Below are 23,385 nucleotides of genomic sequence, written 5' to 3'. Positions count from 1 at the left end.
AACCCGGAAAACGAGAAAAACGAGTTAATCGACATTGATCTTGACTCTCTCTCTCTCTCTCTCTCCACAGGAATCGATGAGAAAGGAGGACCGGTAATTGGTGGTGCATAAATCGGTGATAATTGCAACGCTAATTAACCGATGCTGTAGAGGAAGTTGTACATTCACGATGTAATTCTGAGGTGGTAATGACTCGCAATGAGAGAAGAGTCTTTCTGAGCATGAGAACTGTTCGATATGGTTGACCGGAGAAAGAAGAAGACAAATGTTTGAACAGGGGAAAACCTGTATAGATGTAATGTACTTATTCTGCATGAGAAGAGTTCCTATTTTACCATCTCCGATGTCGGTTACACAGGTGATTACGTGACTGAAAATTTAACCTCAAAAAAATGTTACCTTTCAGCGCGGTGACCAAACCCGTTCTTTCTCTCTACCTAACCTCAGGGCGTCCCCCGTATTATACCTACTGTCAACCCACGTGAAACAATTTCTCCTACAACCTCCATTAACCGTCGAAACTAATTATAGATCTAAGAGTGGAACAACCCACAAGTAAATCCAAACACAAATTTTAAGTCTCGAAGAGTATACGCAAGAAGCCCTACGATTTCATCGTGAATTTTCATTAATTTCTATCCACTCGTCCAGTCTAACTGTCAATATTTTTCCGGACAGCTCTGGACAGCATGAGGCTGAAGTTGGTAACATTATTGTGACGATTAACCTTTCGGAAAAACCGTTATTTCACAATTCCAGTAGTGTCTAAAATTCAGTAAATGATAATGAGGCAAAACGTATTTATATTTTGGAAACTTGACTACTTCAAAGTCAGTAGAAGAATAGTAATTTTCCGTTACGTTAACGTTACTAACTTCAGTCTCCTCTGGACAGCGGCTATCTTCACGGATATGAAATCAGAGTCTTCTGAGATCTCAATCAATTATTATTGACTGCCCGGTTGCGGCTTTTCTGCGGTTCAACTACCGTATCGTGGTAGCAACTTACTCTGGATACGCGAACACGTATCGGCAATCAATTCACCAATATCAGCTCCGCCCTTGATCAATGTGAAGCGTGGCTTGCGATATTCAGGAGAGTCAATCGTTCGCATTAATAATTATCCGATGAAACTGATTCATCAACTTCCAGTGTGTGTTATGCACGTGTTTTGGCATTGCTCAATGAACGTTGCGCTGCTCTTTTTTCAGCGGTCTATAACTACTGTCTCAAAAAACGTGACGGGAGTACCGAATTTCAATCAGCCTCGGAATGAGCAAAGACCAGACCGCTTTGGGTGGAACACGTAATCGAACTGAAAATTTGTCGCCCGAACACCGTGCATCGATGTTAAATCCTCACAGATGAGAGGACCGTGTCTATTGGGTTTGCTTAACCAAAGATCGCCCTGCAGGTGCCAGAGACATTCAAGTTTTGCAATCCGAGTTGAGCAATCAGAGTTTACGTGTTCACCGCTGTTTGGAGTGTAAATCGAAAGCGACGTTGAGTTCAAATAGAAGACAAATCTTGACCAGGTTTCCATCCACCGGCTTAGACACGGACAACTTCACACCTACTGATAACGCTTATCCGAAGAACAAACAGTCTTGCAGAAGGACTGAAAGTAGGGTATTGCCCATGTGAAGGGAGGTCCACCATGAATTAGATTTTTCAACAATCAACGATCGGCGACGTTTCGATTATACGCGTATCTTTGCGGCTCGAATAACCGGATCCAGAAATGTTTCGTAAAAGGAGCAACTCACTCAATTGGTGCAGTAATTCTCAACTCTACAGGCTGAACTTTGCTCATCCCGGAGTGTGCAGCGAGCTCATCCGGATGAAAGGATCGTTTACATCGTAATCTCACGAACAATGTCACACAGCACTGCACGTTAAACCATAGCTGATGATAATTCGGTAGGTGCGACTTGCCCGCCAAGTTGTTGAGCCACCGACTGATGTTAATCGGGCAGCTAATACTTGGCTCAAGTTACACGCTCCACACCTCGATTTTAACCGTAGGCATTCGAGGCGCGAGTGTTTGGCCACAAAATCGGCCGTACTATATATTTTTGGTCTAATGCGTTCGTACAGGAATAATGTATAAGGACGAATACGCGATGCTGTTTCGTATGCGCTCAATGTGTAGGAGTATTCAACCGTTACCTTGATCTTTAACCGCGTTTAGGGTACAGCTCATTATAGACATGCGGTCAAGCATTCTCATTGGCGGAGACGGTAATCACTATCAGCTGGAGTTGCTGCTAATTTTAACGATACACATGCGGATGTGTTCATGTCGCATGTCACAATGTACGTATGGAGGAAATTGCTGAATTGAAATTTATACCATCCTGTCGCGCGTGCATGTTGATCGAAACTTTTAGCGCCGAGAATTTGAAACTACGAACCTGACACATCGACCTTGCGGTTCAAGATCAGCATTGCCAATAGGCTTATCTCAACTTTGCTATGAATCTTATCTACTTTAACTCATATTCTATCATCTATGACGCAGAGTCCTAAATTCGGAACGTGTAATGTAAATCAGCTGCGCTGAGTAATGTTGTCGCCTTTATATCACCGCTGTACGGACTTTTTAAAACTCTTATTTTTTCACACATCTTTTTTAATTGTAAGTAACACAGTTGTTATTTGTTTTTCTATCACATTACGCGCTACATATTTACGCACCGATCACGTTCTACCGCGGTATGCATAATGGAGAGAAAAACGAAGCATCGAGATTGGAATTTGCGAGCAAATCGAACACGCGATTTCCAAAATGAATGGCAAACAATATGTACACGAAAAACCGTTAATTCTTAGCAGCGTCGATGAATAAATTAGCGTGTAGCAAATAAAACCAAGGTTATCCACTGGCCGATCATTATTAGTACGCGCCACATCGTTCTATCGTTCAATCCATACGACGGCTGGTTGGCGAATAGTTGAAAATTACTTCACAGATAATTATAAATCAAGTAATGCCTGTAACGATATGAGCTAGGGTACAACATCTGTGATACTCACTTGTGTTTTTCCTCAGCGTCCGGCGTCATCGTTGAAGGTTCCGAACAGGTATCTAGAGACGGCACATAATCCATTAGCGAATAGACGCAAGGCTACGCTGGAATCACGAAACTCGAAAAACACGTCTAGGAATAGATAATGCGGTCTTTTCGGTTATTCGCGACGGCTTGCAGGGCACCTTGGGCAACTGCGCCGACTTAGGCAACTCGTCATCTCGAACTAAGGACGGCGTGTACCGTACTCGATCTGGGATTCCGGGCACGGTGGTTGACGACTTCTTTCTGGGAGGCTGCGTCTTGATGCAGACCCAGGTCGCCGCTGGGACGCCATATTACGAGGGTGGGGGAAGCATCGAGCACAAGGTTCTCGCATTTCTCGTAGGAAGGTAGGTAGGTAGGTAGTTAGGTAGGTAGGTAGGTAGGCAGGCAGATACGGCTCGAGACAGCCAGCCTACCACAAGGCACACCAAACAAGTGTGAGTTGAACGCAAAGAACCGGAGGCCCAAGTATCGGTCACTTTGTACACCCTGTCAGAGGCCTCTCAAATCCATTCGGGCACAAAGCACACTCTCTGCAACCCGGTAGAGAAGTTTAAGGTACAGGCTGCGCTTTCGTCTCAGATAGAAATTCAAACCCAATACCGGGAACTTCTCTACGGGTAACTTGAGGATATTTGTCCTAACACCGGACTACTTACATTCCACCTCAAATTCAAACCAATAGATGCCATAAACGTGCTTGTGCTTAACCAACCCCTCAAACTTCACGCAGTCCATTGTATGTCCTGACTTCAAGTTTTACAATGGTAAAGATTCAATTCACTTTCCGTAGTCTATAAAACGAGATATCTTACAATCTACTACGCAGACTTTATTTCTTAAGCATTTCTAATTTCAATTGCTTTTGATTGGTATGGTATGTGTAGGTACATCCGAAACATCCTCAAACCTTTCAGTAATACATTTTTCCACACAATGTTTTGGCCTGAATTTTGTTTCACGGGGGTTTTTGGGCTCGCTGGTCACGAATCTGAGGTCAGAATTGGATAATTGTTAAATCCAATACCGCGGGTGTAAAATTTATCAAAGATCAACGATTCTGGCCTGTAATAAGTTAAAAATAAATAACGCTGAGCATCCCACCGTGATTAAGAGGGTTAAGATCGAGGGTCACGAAGATGAACAACGTGAATGAACAACGTGACGAAGATTCGAAAAAATCTCAACAGAATTTCGGTTACGCTACTATATTTTATCCCACCCTTAATCTTTAAAGCGTCTTAAAGTATTACCTCGTGCACATTGTACGCTTGTGTATCTTTGGGTTTCTGAGTTATGTCACAGGACGTTGAACATCTGCTCTGTCCTCTTTGACTCCGTGCATGTGAACCTCATGTCCTGGCATGTCAACCTCGACCATGGTCAGGGTCCGCGCTGCAAATAGTGCCGATGGGCTGATCGCACGGATATTTTTTTTTTGTGGTTAAGATATTATGCCAGGATCGGAGTGACTGGTGCGGATTGAAGAACGATGTTATAGGTGTGACCAAAAGACAACATTGTATAAGACGTAGTACATAGATAGGCGTGACGCGATAAGGTGATCGGGTGGGAATTAAACGCAGAAAATATAACATGACAATGTTTTTTCTACCATACTACATGACCTGCAGCTGTTTGCCAAGCTAACATCACCTGAACTTAACGTAAAGAATATGATAAGTATTCAAGGTACGGAATTAGCAGATGGTAAATATTACTGGTCACGGACTATTCAAAGGCTTAAATACAACCGTGAATATACGCTAGATATTGGCTTTTGTTAAATAAACCAGTCACGTAGACCGATGGTAATTCGCATAGACCAAATATCATTATGATGCAATTTAGGCCACTGGAATTTTAAAACAGTGGTGGACACCTAACCTTGGTACTCGAAACGTGTCATCTATCTATAAATTAATCAATCACACGGTTATTTTTTATCACATTTAGGGGTTGAAAAAAATGATTAATCCAAATCAATTTTCCAAATAGGTTATTTTATAAACCGATACAGATAGATTATGGTACCTTTTGACCTGTGAAGCGTGTTTAAGAATTTCACGTGTACCATATCGGACTTGAAGTAAAAGAGAGATATTAAAAAAATGAGCAAACAGATATGATCAAGTGGGTTACGGAATGTATCATCGTGGGTGGACCTGCTTTTCCCTTATATCTATACTCTGCGCCTCCTCATCATGTTTTATAATATCGTCAACGTTACACTTTTACAAACTGTACAAACGTGGTCATACATACTTGAGTAAACAAATTTTTTCACTTATTATTTTTCACGCGTAACAAAGGTGAAGGCAAAACGAGAACAAAGGAAATATCGTCACGTTTGAGACAAGTTTGAAATAAGATTTCGAATAGGTTTCACGTTGTTGTTCAAATCTCCAAAAAAGTGAAACGTCGGTTTAAATTTGGAGATGACGTAGAATCAGCATGAGAATTCCTTTTGAACTGTTTAATAATATCTATAAACACGATATTAATGTACACATTCACTATACAATTATAGCCGCAGTGATGCGATCTGAAGGAAACTGGAGAAATAAAAACAATGGTAGTAGTTATTTAATATGCGTTATGCAACTTTTTAAATTAATTTTTCTCACTCCCAATTACTTACAATTTACTATATATATATATATATATATTATATTGTATAAATAGTACACAATTTTAAACGGAAATCCGCCTTTCGAGGGCTTAAGTAGGTACATTTGACTTCCGAACATTCGACTACAATATTGAACAATGCCTAATGTACATGAAGTTATAATGGTCATTATAATTAATTATTGGTGCACAGCTTAAGTTGTGCAAGCATATGAATGAGGAAAGAGAAAACGGAAAAGAAATCGTTTAAGGATAGCGGAATTTAGCTATAAGAACGTGAAAATATCTTCACACGATCACTGCGGTTGATAATTAATTTTTCTTTGATTTCCTGTGACAATAATTGCTGCAAAACAAGCTGTTATAAGTTAGCATTAATATTGATTTTTTTTTTCTCTTACAATTAGCAACATTGGTACATGCATAATAACATGATTCAATGATAATTATATGTGAATCTGTTTACGTATGCATATTTAGAATAATATTACATAGCAGATAATTTGCCAAATTTTTACCATCAACTTTGTACATACCTATACATACATCGAATGGGTAATTAAAGTTTATTAGACCATTTATTTTTCTTCAGTTACTAAATTTTCTATTTTTTTTTTTTTCAGTTTTCTCTCTGTATTCTCGACAAGATAGATTCACAGTCTGAGCAGCTGTCGTTAATGTAAATATAGATAATTTATTGATCAATGAACTGCGGGGCCAAGACTATATCCTCTGAAAATAACTGCATGTAAAAATACGAATTTGTCAGTCCGGCGAAACGATAAAATAAAATTTTGCTAAGGGTAAGTATTTTTTATCGTGTTATTAACAATTGTGCAATTATGTAAGGAGTTTAACACTTATAACGTAGTAACTAAAATGTTACTCCCAATACAATGATTGAACAATAATTCTTGCTAGACTGAGAGATTCTGTTTTCTGCTTTTGGAAATATTTTCATGCGGTTCATACAAGGATTTTCTGTACAGATATACGATCCGATAATAGTACGTTGTGTAATAATGAGGCAAAGTCGGTATTTTCGGGCGTAAGTTTGCGATATGAGTCGTAGGTCAGTCGAAGACGAATATTGCAAATACGCGAGGCGAAAAGACCGTTATCTCCTTGTTACACACGATTCTTTACATAACAAGAGTATGTTTCGGGTATTTTAACGACGCACGAAATTGAGGTTAGGGTTGCATGATGTCAGATTTGTTCGCCACAGCGCATGCGCGCAGTACAGAAATGACCACTGTTTACTCCTAGGACTTGGAAGGTGGTCTTTTCCGTACTCCGCGCATGTGCATTCGCAGACTTACTCGAGCGTCGTAGAAACATGTACTTGTTGTACGGAGAACACGCATGGAAAAACGCGCAAAACATGCTCGCGTTATATAAACATTGTCTTTATTCACTAATTTCGATTTTTATCGTGTTTGTTCTTTGTTTGTTTTTTTTTTTGTACACCGTAAGAATGTTCAGTTTCATTGGTTTCAAGATACATGCACTCACGGGGAAAAAGAAAGAGGAACCAAATATTACAAATGAATATAAAACGTGTATTTGAATTAAATGCATTGAGAATTACCGCAGGTAGGCATACACAGTATGGGGATTTTTTGGGAAGAAAATAAAAAATTTTCAATATTCTTTCATTTCTTTATCAAAATTTAGCAATTTTTTTGTTAAAAATCGAATGAAATTACTACTGCGAAAATTGAAAAGAAAATGGTAAAAAAAAATAAATAAAAAAAAACCATTCTCAAGCTAATCAGTAGCGGTTTGACAGTCTCGCCACTTGTCGAGCATCCCGAAACATCTATACAATATTCATTTTATTCTTCCTATAATACATTAATCTAATTTACGCGAAGAGACTTCGAAATGCCAAACTTCCTCTACTTAGTTCGTTTGTTCACTTGTTTTATACGACAATAATTTAAGACGTTTAAAATGATTGACCTACATTTATGTACAGTTGGGTAAAAAAAAAAAAAAAACATAATCGCGTATAACCTCATTCATTCGTTACATTACGTCTATGCTCGTATAATTTTATCATCTAAATACTATAAGATTCATACAAATTCGCCGCAAGCTTAAATTATACGCCACGTATGTCATTGCTTCAATTTATTACAGTTATAAATATTATTATTTGTATATACGTATGAAATATTGTTGCAATCGATCAGGATTTTGAAACTATAATTTATGTATACAGGCAAATTTAACATAGATTTCTGAATACAAATCACAACAATTATATCATATTATATTTTCTTTGCAAATTTGCTATTGAATGTTTTTTTTTTTTTTCTTTTTCTTTTTTTAAAGAATTTGATTACAAATTTTCGACGAATATAACAGAAAATGTGTGTAACAAAGTGATCCGCTTATAAATTGTTGCTTGCTTCTAATTTTATATTTCTTTCTTCATCTTTTTCGAGGTGGGTTTTTTTTTTTCCTTTTCTTTTTTGTATGGTTTTTCCGCGCGCACATTGAACGCAAGCAATACTTCATTGTACAATATTATTAATTAATACTTCTTCCGTTACGAATTACATCGACGAAGCTTATTGGCTTACACATCGATTAATGCAGTGATGATAATGACAATCGTAATAATGATGATAACAATAACAATAATAATAACGATGATGATGGTAATCATAATGATAATAATATATAAGTATGCTACCAACGACAGATAACATTTGATAGATCAGCATTGCGTGGCATTTTTTTTTTTTCCTTTCCTGACGCGTATAAATGTACCATTATACACATATAATGTAACGTAATTTACGTTCGTATAATATGTATGTTTCGCAGTATAATTACAAGTGACATATTTTTAATATACATATATCGTATGGTTTTTTTTAACGTATTCATTATTGATATTTCATAGCGAACAATTATTTTATCACATATATAATTATACATGTATGTATATATATATATATGTGTGTGTGTGTGTATGTATGTGTGTAAAGCCAATGAAAAGATTTAGGGCGACCGGAAAATTATTAAATATTACGGCTGTATATTTTTTTTTATACAAGTTTATGCAACTCCATGCTATATATGTATAAAATGTATATATTGTATATATTGTGTAGAGAGATAAAGTTGTTTGGTTTATTAATTATTATTGTTATTATTATTATTATTATTTATTTATTTTTTTTTAAATTTCATTTTCTTGTTATTGTTGTCATTGTTATTCATATTTTTATACTAAGAGTAAATATCACAATCTATATGATAATGAGGAGTCAGTACATAATTTTATAATAGCTTGCCCTACACGTAAACCGATGCGTATACCTGATAATTAATGATCCAGGATTTTTTACTCCGTAACGACCAAACATGAATGATTATTTTGTTCGCATACATTATGTTACATGCTATATCTAATTTTCTCACCGTCAACAATCGCCATTTTGTGTATATATATATATGTGTAACAGACAGTTGTTATTATTATTGTTGTTGTTGTTGTTATCATTGTTTTTATATTTATGATTACTATTATCATTATTATTATTATTATTATTATTATTATTATTATTATTATAACTATTCCGTTCCATTATAGTTTCAGTAGAACTTACAGCAGTCTTTATATAAAAATTTGATTTAAGCGGTACAGATTGTTTTAACACACATACTATAATATAGACGATTCATAGTTATCGTATTATATGTATATTATACATGCATGTGTGTGATAAGTTGCGAAATACGCCATACTATTTATTATACAATTCAATTTCTAGTGTTTGTGTGTGTAATATGTATGTTTATGTAATACGTATACACACGAATTAGGTAGGTATGCAGATGTTTATGTACCTGTAGGTGAAACAACGCGTTGTTTTGTAATACATAATGTTTAATATACGCTCGGATCCGTTGATTAACGTGTACATTATAAACGTGTAGAGCGTTTAAATTCCCGGTTAAACCTGGCAAGATTCTACATTGAACATGTTCAATGTATTTGTATACGTATAATGCCGTTTACAATTAATGCATGCTTTCGATTTATACATACATACGCAATTTATCTATAATTTCAGTTTCACAGAACGGTCAGTTCTCTGCGTTTATTACACTATCTCGATTATTCATTATAAACTTATAATAACATTATCCGATCTCCGGGGATAATGTTGGAAATTTTGAACTTGCATCGCGGATATCGGAACAGAGCCGAAAGAAATGTCAAGCACGTGACAAAATTATGATTCTTTAGTAGAAACAGTTTGCCACTTCTGATTTCGAACAGTTTTGCTCTGTTTCCGGTTCGTCTTATATGCCGTTGTTATTTATTATACTATTTCGTATCAGGTATACAACAAAGTCTTCTTTACACATCGACATTCGTATACATAAATTTATACGTAGAAACGAAACGAATTTTGTCTGCATATCCATGTCAAATCAAGAGTAACGATAAAATTTTTCTCACATGTTATTGTTCAACACGAATGAACAGGTTGATTTTCTGATTTTTCTTTTTGTTGCTATTTCTATCTTTGTATTATGCGAGTTGGGAAATAAGAATTACAGTGTTTTTTTTTTGGAGAAAATCGAATCGATGTAAACGGAGAGTTAATAATTCCCGAATGAAGATAGCGGAAGAAGTTAATGAAAACGAAGAACAGGTGGATAAAAAAATTAAGAATCCTGATGTCATTTCATGAGACGTAACAATCATCATCTGCATAATCTTCTTGTTATTAAATTCCATTACATTAAATATACACTCATGAAATTCCATGAATTATTTTATTAAATACATCCTCTTTAATTGTTGGTAAAAGGACATATCGAGACCAAGATAAGAAATTTTACTAATATTTTAAAACGTTGAAAAATATAAATAGAACAAATAAGAAACATAAATACAAAATGCGAGTAGAAAATCAACATATAGTACATCTGAGTCTCAGCCACAGAAAAAAAAGAGATACACGGTGCAAATCGGTATTTTGTTTTTTTTTCGTTTGTTTGTTTTTTTTTTTTTTTTTTGCTCTTACAAGGAATAAATTGCTTCCTTATGCAACTTGTTGTGTAAAAACAAAAAATTGTTTCAATTATTTACTCTAATTTAATTCAAATAATTCAACGATTAAGCGTTCGTCGTTTTTTCCTTGTTTTTGCAATTTCTTTTCATTTTTTTTTTTTTTCTTCCTTTCCTTTACTTTTTTGTCTTTTAAATAAAACATGTACAAAATCTTCTTAACGTAGACATTTAATAATTACGAATTTCCATATAATATAAAGAAACTTGCCTAGGAAAATAAAAAAAAAACGTGAAATATATACACTTATGTAGAAATAATATTGTACAACGGGAAAATAAATTACTGGCGCTAATGATAATGCGGTTAAAAATCATGAAATCTGACGGGGAAAAACGACTGTTGCATCAGCGCTACGTCTATTACAGGTATAAATTATGATATTTTGATATATCATTTATCAGACTTTATATCGTTTCGTCTTGTTCGTCACGGCAATTAAAACGAAACTTCGCGACGTTGCGCGCGTGCAAGCAATCATTAAATTTATACATCACGTGAATAAAAAATAAATTAAACCTAGTTATAAAAAAATATAATGTCTCCCATTCGATTGTTCAACGTCGATGTTGGTCAAAAAAAAAAAAAATTAAATAAAACTTCTCTCAGAAAACGTTCACAATAATCTGATCACAATTGTGGTTTCACGAAGAGAGAGAGAAAGGAAAAAAAATTAACGCTAACAGATAATACACAGGGTGAATTCCTCATTGATAAAAAACGAAAAAAATTAGCTAAAGTAAAAAACCAAACAACCATCACTCACTCAATCTGTACGCGAATTTTCTAAACGATCATTTACATGCATGAAAATAATTTAAACATTAGATTCAGTTGCAAAAAATTTATCCAACATTTTAATATAATATAATTACAGTGCGGGCACTGTAAAACAATGATATCCCGTTTGTTTTTTCTAGTTTTTCATTATGTTGTTTTTTTTTTTTTTTTTGTTCGTTTTCATTTTTTCTAATTATATATTACAAAAAATTATTGCAGCCTCGAACGGATCCCGGTACCCCACCTTTCGGCGAACTGAACCAAACTGCTGCTTGTGAACTGTACATAAACCGGTAAACCGACATGCAAAAAAGATAATTGGGGAGAAAAAGTAGAAACAAAGTAATTAGAAAAATGAAAAAGAAACGGAAAAACAAATTTGAATTTCTAAAAAAATGAAAGACAGATAAATTTGTTCCGCGTTACTTTTTGCCGCCGAATCTCTTTAAGCCTCTTTTCGAACGGTTGAAATTCGGCGTAAAGGTACAGAAAAAATGGAATACTTAACCCATAAGAATTTTGGGAAATAATTCGAAATATTTAAGAGGTAGTTCGGTAAACGAGGCGTGTGCAAAACCTTTAGCCTGGAGTAGGTAGAGTTTTGTGTCAGTGAATGTTAAAGTTGTATTGTTTACGGTTGGACGTGATGCGGAGCCAACGACTAACTGCTAACGGTTCAGGATGGCAGTTGGACCAGGATATGTCCCCGAAATGAGGGTAAGGTGTCGACGTTGTCGTCGCCTCGACTTGAATCGCGGTTGAATACTCTTGCGAAAAATCGTGTTTACTCCGTTTCAACGCTCTGGTAGTTGAGCCGCTCATGTGGCTGTTATTCCGTTTCCCATTGATTATTTGGTTCGCTGACACCGAAGCCGAGGATGTTGCCGCCGTCGCGGTTGGTACGGAGTTTTCGAATATGCTCAAACACGGCATCGACGCCTGGGCGGTGTAGGATTTACTAATAGGGGAATGTAGAGCGTTGCTGATGGTCGATGGTGGGATCTGGACGATTATCTGGGACTTGCCGGAGTCCTTGTAACCGGAAATCGGCGAGTATATCGTTATACTTTCAGAGTCCAATTCCACCGGAGTTTCCGCCTCCAGGATGTTCGATATCAGCGGCTGGGCCGTCGGTAGAGAGGCCGGAACGATCGAGGGCGCCGGTGAAACTGTGCAGGTCGCAGGTACGAGAGTGGCGATCGAAGGTTCCCCGTTCTTAGCGGTCGCCGGCGACAAGGACGGGAGCAAAACCGATATGGGCGCAGTTATCGAACCCGGTATGCCAGCCGAGTTGACCATCGAGGACTCCAGGCCCAGTTCTTGGTTGGCGAAGTCTTCCTCGAGCTTGGTCTGGAACAAAAATTCAAGTCAATCTTTAGCTGGTATCTTGGGGTCGTTCGTGATTAAGGGTTTTTAACCTTTAGCTGACACCTTCATCTGGTATAACATTGCTGACACCTTGGTATCGATTAATATTAAAAATTATTGTTGCGACCTTTTTTATCTTGTGAGACAGTTAAGTGCATGTCCAAAAAAAAAAAAATTAAGTAAAAATATTTAATTGCTTCGTTACAGCAAGCAATTTTCGGTTGGGGTCTTCAACGACCACAATGTGTTAGTAATGTTATACCAGATAATGGTGCCAGCTAAATATTGAAGAAACTCAGCCATTGTATCCCTGGTCAATAAAATGACCAACGTGTAACATTGCTGGCACCTTGGTGTCGAGTAATATTAAAAATTATTGTTGCGACCTTGTTTATTTTGTGAAAGGCAGTTAAGTGAATGCCCAAAATCATACAAATTAAGTCAAAATATTTAATTGCTTCGTTACAGCAAGCAATTTGCGGTTGGGGTCTTCAACGACCACAATGTATTAGTAATGTTATACCAGATAATGGTGCCAGCTAAATATTGAAGTAACTCAGCCATCCCTGGTCAATAAAATGACAAAAGGGACAAAATGACCGTGTCTCAGGATTTCTGAATTCAACGTCTTCAACGACCCCATGGTGTCAGTAATGTTATACCAGATAATGGTGCTAGCTAATTATTAAAGTAACTCAGCTATCCCTGGTCAATAAAATGACAAAAGGGACAAAATGACCGTGTCTCAGGATTTCTGAATTGACCCTTCAGAAATATTTCTTGGGTCATAAAAACACGTACCCCTAACGGTTACCCATAGCGGTACATAACAATAACCCAGAGGGTGGTGGTGGTGGAGGGGGGGGGGGGGGGGGGGAGTGATGACGTTTCAAACATTCGATCTTTTATCTCAAGACTCGATTAATAGATCCTTGTGAAAAAATTGATGGGTATCCATTACCAAAAGACCTCTTATGTAAGTTAATTTGGGCGCGAAGGGCCATTCCCAAGGATCCGAATAAGATTCTTTTTAACAATTCAAGGGTTAATATCTTTACCTTTGGCAAGGGGTACATGTCAGGCAGAGAGAGAACCGGCGGTGAACTCGGCGTCGCCGAATCACTGGCCGCGTTAGCGTGCACGGCACCGATCACAATCGCGTTCAAGCTCTGACCCGCGCTCGACGAGGAGGACGAGGACGAAGACGTTGAGGTCATCGTCACCGTTCCCGTCAGAGTCACTTTCGTCGAACTCCTCGCCGGCGGGAACTCCTTCGCGGCCCGGTGCTCGGCGAGGAGTTTGTCGAAGGTTTTACTTCGGCCCGTGACCGTTCTCCGCAACGAGACCGTGTGTGCCTTGCAGGTGAGGGAGCGGGTGCACGGCTTCCCCGTCTCATCGTTCCAGACACCGCAGTGCCGGTCCGGGTCATACTCCCGGTCCTTGAGCAGCGAGCGTTCAGGTTTCGGTTTTTTCCGACGTTGGTGGTTCCCACTGCCCGGGCTTTTTACCGGGCTCGAGCCGACCGTTGAACCGCTGTTCGTTATCTGTATCGGAATGTTTTCGAGCGGCGAACGCGGCGAGGATAGAGGTAATTGTGGATGGAGGTTCGCTTGTTCAGCCGTGCGTTTGTTCGACGTAGTATTGTTCGTTTTACTGCTAGACGGGAGCTGCGACGTCTGGGTCTTTTTCAACTTTGATACTTTGCAGTAGGCTGTTTTGGCTATCGGTTTTACGACCGGGTTTGCAGGCGGCGGCAGGTTCACTGTACCAGATGGATGTCGTATTTCTGTAAATAAGAGACAGTCTTCGTTTAAGCTGCGTGTCTTTGTTAAACGATAAAGCATGGTAAACAAGCTGCAGGACGAATTGATACGAACCCATATGCTGTATCAGGGCTTGTGGTTTAACGATCGCGTTACAAATTTCGCAGACCACTCCGTAAAACGCATCCCTCTCTGGGCAAAAACCATATAGATCGATATCTGAAATATGAAAATAAAATTCCAAATAATTATAGGACAACTCTAGTCCAAATATTGTCTTCTTCGATTACCATATCCATACAGAAAAATGATTTATCTAATTAATTAAACTGCACATTGTCCAAGATTTTGAGAACGTTTTTGCTCTCATCCTGTGGCAGAAATTCTCTGCTTTTCGTATGCTTCTTTTTAATCCAGATTGTTGATAAATGCTTTTGCATCAAGCAGAATTCTCTCTTCCTGCATCGTACGTGCATCAGGCACAACTGAGAGAGAAACATGAGATCTCTTATGTTATATATTTCGCTTTTGATTACAGACTGAAGTACGTTTGTTCTAATAGTACTCGGCACATTATCCAAAGCTTCAAATTTTTTCTTGTGCTTCATCACAGTTCTCGTTTTTCTTTATGGTGTCAATTGAATACCATGGGTTCTCGGATTACACAATGTGCTTTGAGATTAAGAACAAATTGCAAATTATCAATGTAAGAGGCATCGATGGTCTTCGAACCTTCTCAGAAAGCATGAATGAAAAACAAATTGATTCCACGGCATTTATGCACCAGTTTGTCATCGTTTCAAAATATTGTCTTTCAGTACATCATGCTTATGAACACATTTTATTCAGCTGTCTCATTATTTTTTTGTTTTCTTATTCTTTTCATCACAACTACGTCATTCACACACTAAAATTTAATTGCGGGCAACAAAATGAAGATAAAACAAATAAAAGTAAGCGTCAAGCAATAAAAAGTACTTTTTGTTTTTAATCCAAAAAAATAACTACAACGTTACAAATGTCTTAATATAATATAACTATTATTATAAACTGGAATAATGGAATTACTTCGTTCTGTTGATAATATATATTTTTATTTTACAGTTTATATTTTACCTTCCGCAGCAAGTCGCATTACCGAGCTTCGTGGTTCATCTTCAGTTTCATCGTCACCTAAATTACAAAAATAAATAACGATGAGAACAACAAGAACTATGCTATTATAAATTTGAAGTGTGAAAAAACATAGGAATATTGTTTGTTGATTTTTTTCGTTTACGCACTAATATTTGAAAAATAATTTTACATGAATATTATGTTATGTCTACGATGTGGATAGTCAAGATCCAGAGAGTAGATAGCAGAGAGTGAAACATCCACGAACGAACGAATGTCAGACAAAGAATTGTGAGAATAAAGTAAGGTTAGGTTAGGTGGTTGGGTTGGTCAGATCGGTTGTGTGTGAAACGAGGGATTTAATATGTCTGACAACCCACTCCTAGGTGCGACTGGACGAACGTAAACAGGGCTACTTACTCAGCGGTTTATCCCTTCCAATTTTTTCTATCCAACTGGACCATGGTTGACCGTGAAAAAATGTTGGGCTGTCACTTCCCGACATGGCAATTGGGCTTCTAACGCTTCTTACGTTTTTTTTATCGAACCGTTTATTCGGTTCAGAATGCGATGCTGCGTTGTTGTATGCAATAGTATGTTATGCTCGGCACAGGGTGGAAGCGTGGCCGCTCGCTCTGCCGCTGCCCGCTATTATGCCTCCTCCCTAGGCGTGCGGCCCAGCAGGAGTACTAGACCGATCGGAGTCGCCGTCGTGCCGAGCAAGTCCTTCTGCTCGCCAGCTTATGGCCGGTGTGTATGCGCGCACATGTATTATGCACTATACCTGACTACGATGCGCGCACTCACACGTAGACACGGTATGCACGCGCGTGCACTCGGAACGGTAGTATTGGTGGTATGTCGGTGGGACGGTTGAGCTTGAGCGTGTGCATGCACTTCTGGAGTTAATGCATGAATCGCACGGGTCTTGCTGCCATTTAGTGCTCGTTCGTGTTCAATCATACGCAGGTATGCGAATACAGATATTTTTCTTTCTTTTGCTGAATTTCAAACGATTACAACCGAGTCTATTGGTTTCTTATCAGTCGATTACAGGTTCTTCGACGACATATTTGTTCCTCTGCAGGATCATCTCTGTTAAGCCAGATCTCGGTTTCCCTGAACTCTGAAGCTGAGGTTTCTCAGTGCAACTTGCCAAGTGTATAACGTAACATACGTTCGTTTGGTTAAACTCTGCGCAGTCATATCCTCGTGTCTTTCTCTAACGCGAGTATTTAGATGAAGACAGAGATACGAGATGCGCGTAAGGGTTGTAAAAGTAGTAACTGCAGGTAACGTCGCAGCTATGCATTTGTGATATACTACAGCTTACTGTATCTTCCGTGTATGCATGGGTATAGAAATGGACACTGATGTGCACTGATGCTATCATAACCGGCAGGTTTTCAGCTCAAGGCTTGAAACATGTAATCATTTATGTCCAATTTACTTTGGCGAACCATCGGCTACGTCAATAGTGAGACGTATCGTATTGCAGTCCAAGATCAGCGTTACCATTGGCTGGATGAAACAACGTACATGTAAGTCATAAACAATGGCCAATGAAATCAGTGCTAGTCAACGTAGTGCTTTTTCAAAGCGACTCGTCGAGTATGGCTTATTGGTTTTGCGAAAGCATAAATGGAACATACCTGTAGTGTAGTTCGTGCTGTGAACCGTCAGGGGTTGTCATCGTTCGTTTGTTGCCAGCACCCAGCAGTCTCGGCTGTGACAGGAGAAAAAGTCTGGGGCACGAGATCAGCCCTGTTTGAAGGGCATAACCGCAGGCATATAACGGCAAACAGGCGACCCTGAGGATTGATCCGTGAATTTGGAGACATTTTTGATCCAGGGAACAATTCATCTGCAAGAAATCATCCTTCGCATAAAGTTTTGAATATCCAAATACCCGAAATCGTGCCTGATAAGTGCGCGGCTCGCTGCGGTCGCGCATACGATTGTTACGACGCGAGCTCAACAAAATGGCTGATATCTGGAAACAAAGCGTTGTATGCCGGTAAGAAAAATCAATTTATTCAAGCCCAGGTGAATCCCGACGGACTATGTCCATTTCAAAACGCTCCTGTGGTTTACACGTGAGGTTTTTTTTCACCTGACGAACCTGAATAGCCGGTTCCTCATTGGTAGAAACGCATATGAAAAACGTCAACACTCCACACGCTGGGTAAATATTGATACGGTCGTTGAAAAAAGGAGTACGATTGTCCCGTTTGTTGTTGGTTGACAGTACATACCTATAACGTACTTTTCTACGCATGTAAATGTGTATACTATGTACGTGCACACTGCGCAGATTATGTACTTATTATATTCCTGTGTTACTTGTGCAAAAGATATAAAACTGATATGATTTGCAAAATATGTAAATAATAAGCAGAAGAAGGAAAAAAATACCAAGATTAATTCTTGTGATCGATCAGATATCCCGTTACAAATCGTTTCCCCACTTATCCTAATGGTGGTTTTCTCGTATTGAAGGTACTTTGTAAATGGCATCTGTCGGGAGGGAAATAATTGCAGATACCAACATGTTCAGGGCGCAAGACAAGATCCGGCCCCCAGTACTGCAGCAGCAGACCAAAATACTTCACCCAACGCAGGTCCATGCCGTTTCTTCAAACAGGGCTCATGCAAGTTCGGTAGCCGATGCAAATTTAGGCACTCTTCTCGCGACGAACCTGCGCCTTCTACCGCTGGCGCTTCGTCATCTCATACTAAAACCACTGCTCCAAGCAAGATGACAAATTTTTTACCAGAAAATGAGTAAGTTTGAATCAAAAAAGAGTTTGCTAATATTTGGAATGCAGTTTCAAGCTCAAAAATTAATACCCATATGGGCATCTATATTAAAGTTGATCAGATGTCTAAATTTCACTGGTTTTAGTCGTAATGCTAAGTTCTCCCCTTGGCCATGCAGAAACCTGCGAACCAACAACTCCATTATCACTTTGAAAATATCCGTAAAACTACATCAAAAGAATACCATTGATGACAAATACTTGAAAAATGTTCAGTTGTACGACAGTATTCAATTACCTACAACTTGGCTATTGTTAAACATCTCAGTGGTAAAGAGGAGCGTCCACGTGCAGAGGAATGGGTGAAAGCGCCAGAATTCGTTCCCTCGTGCCTGTCAGCTGCGTCATCCTCAACTTCAGAATCAGCTAGCACCTCAGCCTCAACCTCAACACCTTTATCTTATGCCCAGGCATTAAATCCTCATGGCCAAACCTCGAATCCAGCCTCTGAACCTCTTTGTCCGTATGCAGAGGCCAGCGGTATCTGCAAAAAAACAGACTGCACATACCTGCACGGAGACATGTGCGAACTGTGTGGCAGAGCTGCTCTGCATCCGCACAATGAGGAACATCGAAAAAGACACACAAATGTAAACTAAGTATAATTGTAGTACTTGGTTTCTTCCGGAGATTGTATAATTTTATAATGTTAATTTGGATATTCTTGTGATTCATATCATTAACAGGCCTGCGTCAAACAGCACGAAGTCAATATGGAGTTGTCGTTTGCAATTCAGAGAAGCAGAGAAAAATCGTGTGGTGTTTGCTTTGAAACGATTATGGAAAAGTCGTCGCGAGAACAGAGATTTGGTATATTGCCCAACTGCAATCACTGCTTCTGCTTGACCTGCATAAGGAAGTGGCGGCAAGCTAAACAGTTTGACAATAAAATTATCCGCGCTTGTCCCGAGTGTCGCGTCGCGTCTGACTTTGTCTGTCCTAGCATGTATTGGGTTGATACCAAGGAAGAGAAGGAAAAACTGATCGTCGATTACAAAGAAGCATTAAGGTAAACGCAATTCCACTAAAGGAACTAAAGGTCATCTTTGTCAGTCTTGTAATATGTAACTTTACTTTCTCCCCTAAACACAGCACCAAGGACTGCAAGTATTTCAACAAGGGTCGTGGAAAATGTCCCTTTGGTAATAAGTGCTTTTATCTACACGCCTTGCCAGATGGTACAAAAACAGATGTCGGACCGCCTGTGCGGCACCATCACTATGCCGATGCTGACATAGACTTTCTACAAGTAAGTCATTGGCAGGGGATTTTGCGTAGAGAATTATCAGAACCAAATATCTGATAACGTTCTGACTGCTGCGAACATTTATTTTGTCACTACAAATGTCGACAGGGAAATTTTTCATTTACCTCCAGATAATTTTTTTAAAGCTTAGTTCATGACTTCTTAACTCCTAAACTGTGATATTTAATGAACACTGACTGCTTATTACATAAGTTATTAGCTGTAAAACGTAGAAATGCCTAAGATTACTGTGATAGAATTACGCATACCTCTGTGCCTAATCGCTAAATTGATCTGTGTTTTTGTAGAATTAGAATTATGCTTTAAACAGTTATTAAAACATTTCTAACAAGCTACTACTTAGTCAAAGCATAATACAAAAGTATTAGTAGCCTGTGATTGTTAGCTGTGATTAGTTTTTCGTTTATAAGGCTTTTTGTCAATCTGAAACTAGAAGGATTTTTGTTTCAACACTGACACATGTATGTTTATGCCAAAATATCGAGTACATTTTTTCTCCTTGGATTGTCATAAGCGACCACATCGATCGAAATTTTTAGTTCTCACTGTGAAAATTTCGAAACATTATCCTTTTTTCGTTTTCGCATTCTAACGAATAAATGTTATTATTACATTGATGTAAGAACTTGATATATAAATTCAAATAAATGTTGATACCTTTTAATTTATTTTACCTATCTTTTGTGTCCTTAACAGCAGATGATCTTGTGGGACTTCCTTGACGAGCGAGATAATCGTTGGATGTATAGCATTGACGACCTGGAAGAAATCGTTGCCTTTTTCTCTGATTCCGAAGACTCCGATTGGTCAGAGTATGAATTATTTTTTGATTAGTTCACAGCCGCTACCCTAATCTTCGTCTTCTCATTTAATTTCGTGTTAAAATTAACAACCACATCGTAGTTATAACTTTCTGCGAGCCAAATTCAAATACCTACCTTGCAACCATTGCTGTTATACTTGCTGCCGTCAAAACTCTACAATTTGCCAATAGTACTTCGAGTCTTAATTATTTTGAATTTATGTACTTCTAGCAAAACATTTAATGGGCTAATTAATATGTTGCTGCTCACGTGAAATTTTTTTAAAAGTTTCTTTTCATCCGGACACTGCCCTTGGATGAGCTTTATGCAACTAATAATTGTTTAAAATTAGTACTAGACTCGAAGTATTATTGGCTAAATAAATAACCCTACCTCTAAATTATGATTAATTGTTAAATACTGTATTAGTAATATTTTATTTTATCTTATAAATAACTAATAGTGCGAATGCCTTTGGGTGAATATTTGTGTATAGATTTTTGTGTGTGACTGAAGAAATGTTAGGGGTTGGGGGGGGGGTAATATTCCGAAAAAAAAACAAAGCTGGAAGAATACTTAGAAAAAAATTTTGCAACAAAAATCGAAATTGAATATACGATAAATTTGTGATAGTTAGAAATGGCGAAGCCACGCCTGAAAACATTGCTACTGCCTCTGTTGGTATTGTTGCTGTATTTATTAAGATAGCTTTATGTACAGTGATTTATTATTATTATTATTATTATATCCGGGTTAAAAATAAGAAACTAATTAGAGATTGTTAGGTATGGGCCGATGATACGTAAGATGTGAAAACTTTTCACCCCCAGATTAAAATGCGATAACATCACGTTCCACGTAAAGAACAAAAACAAAGGACACAAAAAAAATATATCGTTATGTTCACCCGAATTGAATTTTGACGCTATTTTGTTAACATCGTTACTATCAAAGATTTGAGTATTACCAATGTTCATATGTATTATTGTCGTTTTAACGTGTCTACAATATCGTCAATTCGAATTTTGACTCATGAAAGGTAAAGAAAGACAGAGAACCGAGTATAATTGAGTCACCGACCAAATAGAAGATATTGATGATCAGTAATTCGTGATTTGATTTTAAAGTTTTACACCGTTGAATAATTGAATTCAATACAAACAGTCATGACCACCATAAAATGATGGTTCAAGTAGCAGTAATGGTTTCAAAATTCAATTTTATCATTCCTCAAAACCTTCATATATATGTACAATATACACGCATACATAGGTATATATGTGTATATATATATATATATTTATATATATATATATATATATATGTATATTTATGTAAACATATGTATTTTATGACAGCATCGGCCCACCCCTAGTTGTTATAACTATTTTTACATTATTGCTACAGTATATATGTATCTATGTATGTATGTATGTATCTATGTATGCATGTATGTATGGACTGTGAGGCGGTTATTAAGACTATAGTTTGGATTCGAGGTATCCCTTGCTCTTTATCAAGAATCCGATTCGATATGATCGAAATTCTTACGATAGTGTTGATGACCTGTTGATTTACTGTGTTATCAATTGAAATAGAAAGTGTTTAACGCTGTTAGAAGTAATTCTTGTCAGTATAGATGTAAAAGAAAAAACTTAAACGAAAAAAAATGCGGAATGAAAAATAAGCACCAAAAACAATAACGTATTCCGAACTCAGGCGAGTAATTGAATTATTTTCATCACTATACGCGGGGTGAAAGCCGGTCGTAATTATTGCACGGAAAATACAGGTCAATTTTTAATTCAGTATGTTTGGTTCGATACATTGTACGATTCCGTATACGTCAAAGAACGCATGTAGATAGAAATGTGGGTCTAGGCAATTTAGATTCTTAAAATATAACAATATACGAATTTCATGCCTACGTAACAGTGATTAGAAGTGTATCGTCTAGTACGAGTTAATATCCGTGTTTTCAACACATTTTCAGGCCAGTTTACTTGATTAATTATTCAATATACCTACTCACCTAACATTATGCGCTGTTATCCATATGCCGCATTATCGTATAATACGAGGACACGGCATGGTCCCATGGCCAATATCATCTATCCTTAACGTTTGGTCTTTAAGCTCTCATTTTCGTAATCTGTGAAACAATAGTGAACAGAACGAAAACTGTGTTACGCATACGTATAGAAAATAATTAACTGGTATGACAAAGTAGGTAAAACAAATAAATTCACTTATTAGCCCTAGCCAATTGCCGTAGCCATATATGAGTTAAAATAATTTTTTTTTTTTTTTAATGTGCTATCATTGTTTTTATGTCTGTAACAGTTATTGTTGATAACGATAAGCTTAAAAATGCCCAACTGCCAATTAATTGTCGAGTGAAATAATAATGGTGATCTAGTTTTAGATATACCCTTCTAACAATAAACTTGGTTACAAATTTCATTAATCGCAAGTTTCAAACTTCTGTTTGTAATTCGCGCAACGAGACGCCATGCCTGTCCTGTAGTTTTTGTAGTTCTGTGCCTTGTCTGTACAATTAGCATACATATCACATTTACAAGATGATTGATTAATTGTTGATGATGGCTTCAAGATCTTGGGTAAGTCAGTCCTGTGTTACATTGTGTAAGTTTTTTTACAA

General features: G+C 37.6%; 3 protein-coding genes across 8 annotated transcripts in view; 1 reads left to right on the top strand and 2 right to left on the bottom strand.

The window, feature by feature from the left end:
* Positions 1 to 3,315, bottom strand: part of Kank (kank) — a 28,194-nt gene extending 24,879 nt beyond the window's left edge. The window contains exon 1 of one of the 2 annotated variants that reach the window (XM_046625876.2): positions 3,037 to 3,315. The gene's annotated coding sequence lies outside the window, so the exon portion shown is untranslated. Of the gene's footprint in view, positions 1 to 1,766; positions 1,927 to 3,036 lie in introns of those variants that run through there. The other variant, XM_046625877.2, reaches the window with a different exon arrangement.
* A 4,766-nt stretch (positions 3,316 to 8,081) lies between these two features.
* On the bottom strand, positions 8,082 to 17,204 carry LOC124218483 (ataxin-7-like protein 1). 4 transcript variants are annotated; one of them, XM_046624997.2, is made up of 6 exons: positions 16,255 to 16,334; positions 15,835 to 15,891; positions 15,009 to 15,203; positions 14,833 to 14,937; positions 14,014 to 14,741; positions 8,082 to 12,937 (listed from the first exon to the last, which is right to left on the bottom strand). In XM_046624997.2, the coding sequence occupies exons 4-6, from the start codon at positions 14,834 to 14,836 to the stop codon at positions 12,194 to 12,196; spliced, it is 1,476 nt and encodes a 491-aa protein (XP_046480953.1). In that variant the 5' UTR covers positions 14,837 to 14,937; positions 15,009 to 15,203; positions 15,835 to 15,891; positions 16,255 to 16,334; the 3' UTR covers positions 8,082 to 12,193. The 4 variants fall into 4 exon arrangements, with proteins under 4 accessions (XP_046480953.1, XP_046480954.1, XP_046480955.1 ...); XM_046624998.2 differs by having other exon boundaries at positions 15,020 to 15,203; XM_046624999.2 differs by having other exon boundaries at positions 15,054 to 15,203.
* Positions 16,897 to 23,191, top strand: LOC124218485 (probable E3 ubiquitin-protein ligase makorin-1). Of its 2 annotated transcripts, XM_046625000.2 has the most exons (8): positions 16,897 to 17,126; positions 17,237 to 17,375; positions 17,545 to 17,851; positions 18,334 to 18,618; positions 18,922 to 19,243; positions 19,340 to 19,662; positions 19,746 to 19,902; positions 20,617 to 23,191. In XM_046625000.2, the coding sequence occupies exons 3-8, from the start codon at positions 17,817 to 17,819 to the stop codon at positions 20,752 to 20,754; spliced, it is 1,260 nt and encodes a 419-aa protein (XP_046480956.1). In that variant the 5' UTR covers positions 16,897 to 17,126; positions 17,237 to 17,375; positions 17,545 to 17,816; the 3' UTR covers positions 20,755 to 23,191. The 2 variants fall into 2 exon arrangements, with proteins under 2 accessions (XP_046480956.1, XP_068992009.1); XM_069135908.1 differs by lacking the exons at positions 16,897 to 17,126; positions 17,237 to 17,375 and having other exon boundaries at positions 17,469 to 17,851.
* Positions 23,192 to 23,385: the final 194 nt, after the last annotated feature.

This window comes from Neodiprion pinetum, chromosome 5 (assembly GCF_021155775.2).
Source record: "Neodiprion pinetum isolate iyNeoPine1 chromosome 5, iyNeoPine1.2, whole genome shotgun sequence".
NCBI lineage: Eukaryota > Metazoa > Arthropoda > Insecta > Hymenoptera > Diprionidae > Neodiprion > Neodiprion pinetum.
The sequence above is the reverse complement of the archived record's forward strand: the minus strand, read 5'-3'. Positions and strand labels throughout refer to the sequence as shown.

Bases quoted from the DNA above. Each gene is read 5' to 3' on its own strand.
- LOC124218483 (XM_046624996.2), bottom strand. From the start codon at position 16,339: ATGTCGGGAAGTGACAGCCCAACATTTTTTCACGGTCAACCATGGTCC. The intron at 14,938-15,834 runs GTAAAATATAAA...TTCATATTTCAG, and splicing joins AATGCGACTTGCTGCGGAAG to ATATCGATCTATATGGTTTT. The intron at 12,938-14,013 runs GTAAAGATATTA...TTTTTGTTCCAG, and splicing joins ACATGTACCCCTTGCCAAAG to ACCAAGCTCGAGGAAGACTT.
- LOC124218485 (XM_046625000.2), top strand. From the start codon at position 17,817: ATGGCTGATATCTGGAAACAAAGCGTTGTATGCCG. The intron at 19,244-19,339 runs GTAAACTAAGTA...TATCATTAACAG, and splicing joins ATCGAAAAAGACACACAAAT to GCCTGCGTCAAACAGCACGA. The intron at 19,663-19,745 runs GTAAACGCAATT...CCCTAAACACAG, and splicing joins GATTACAAAGAAGCATTAAG to CACCAAGGACTGCAAGTATT.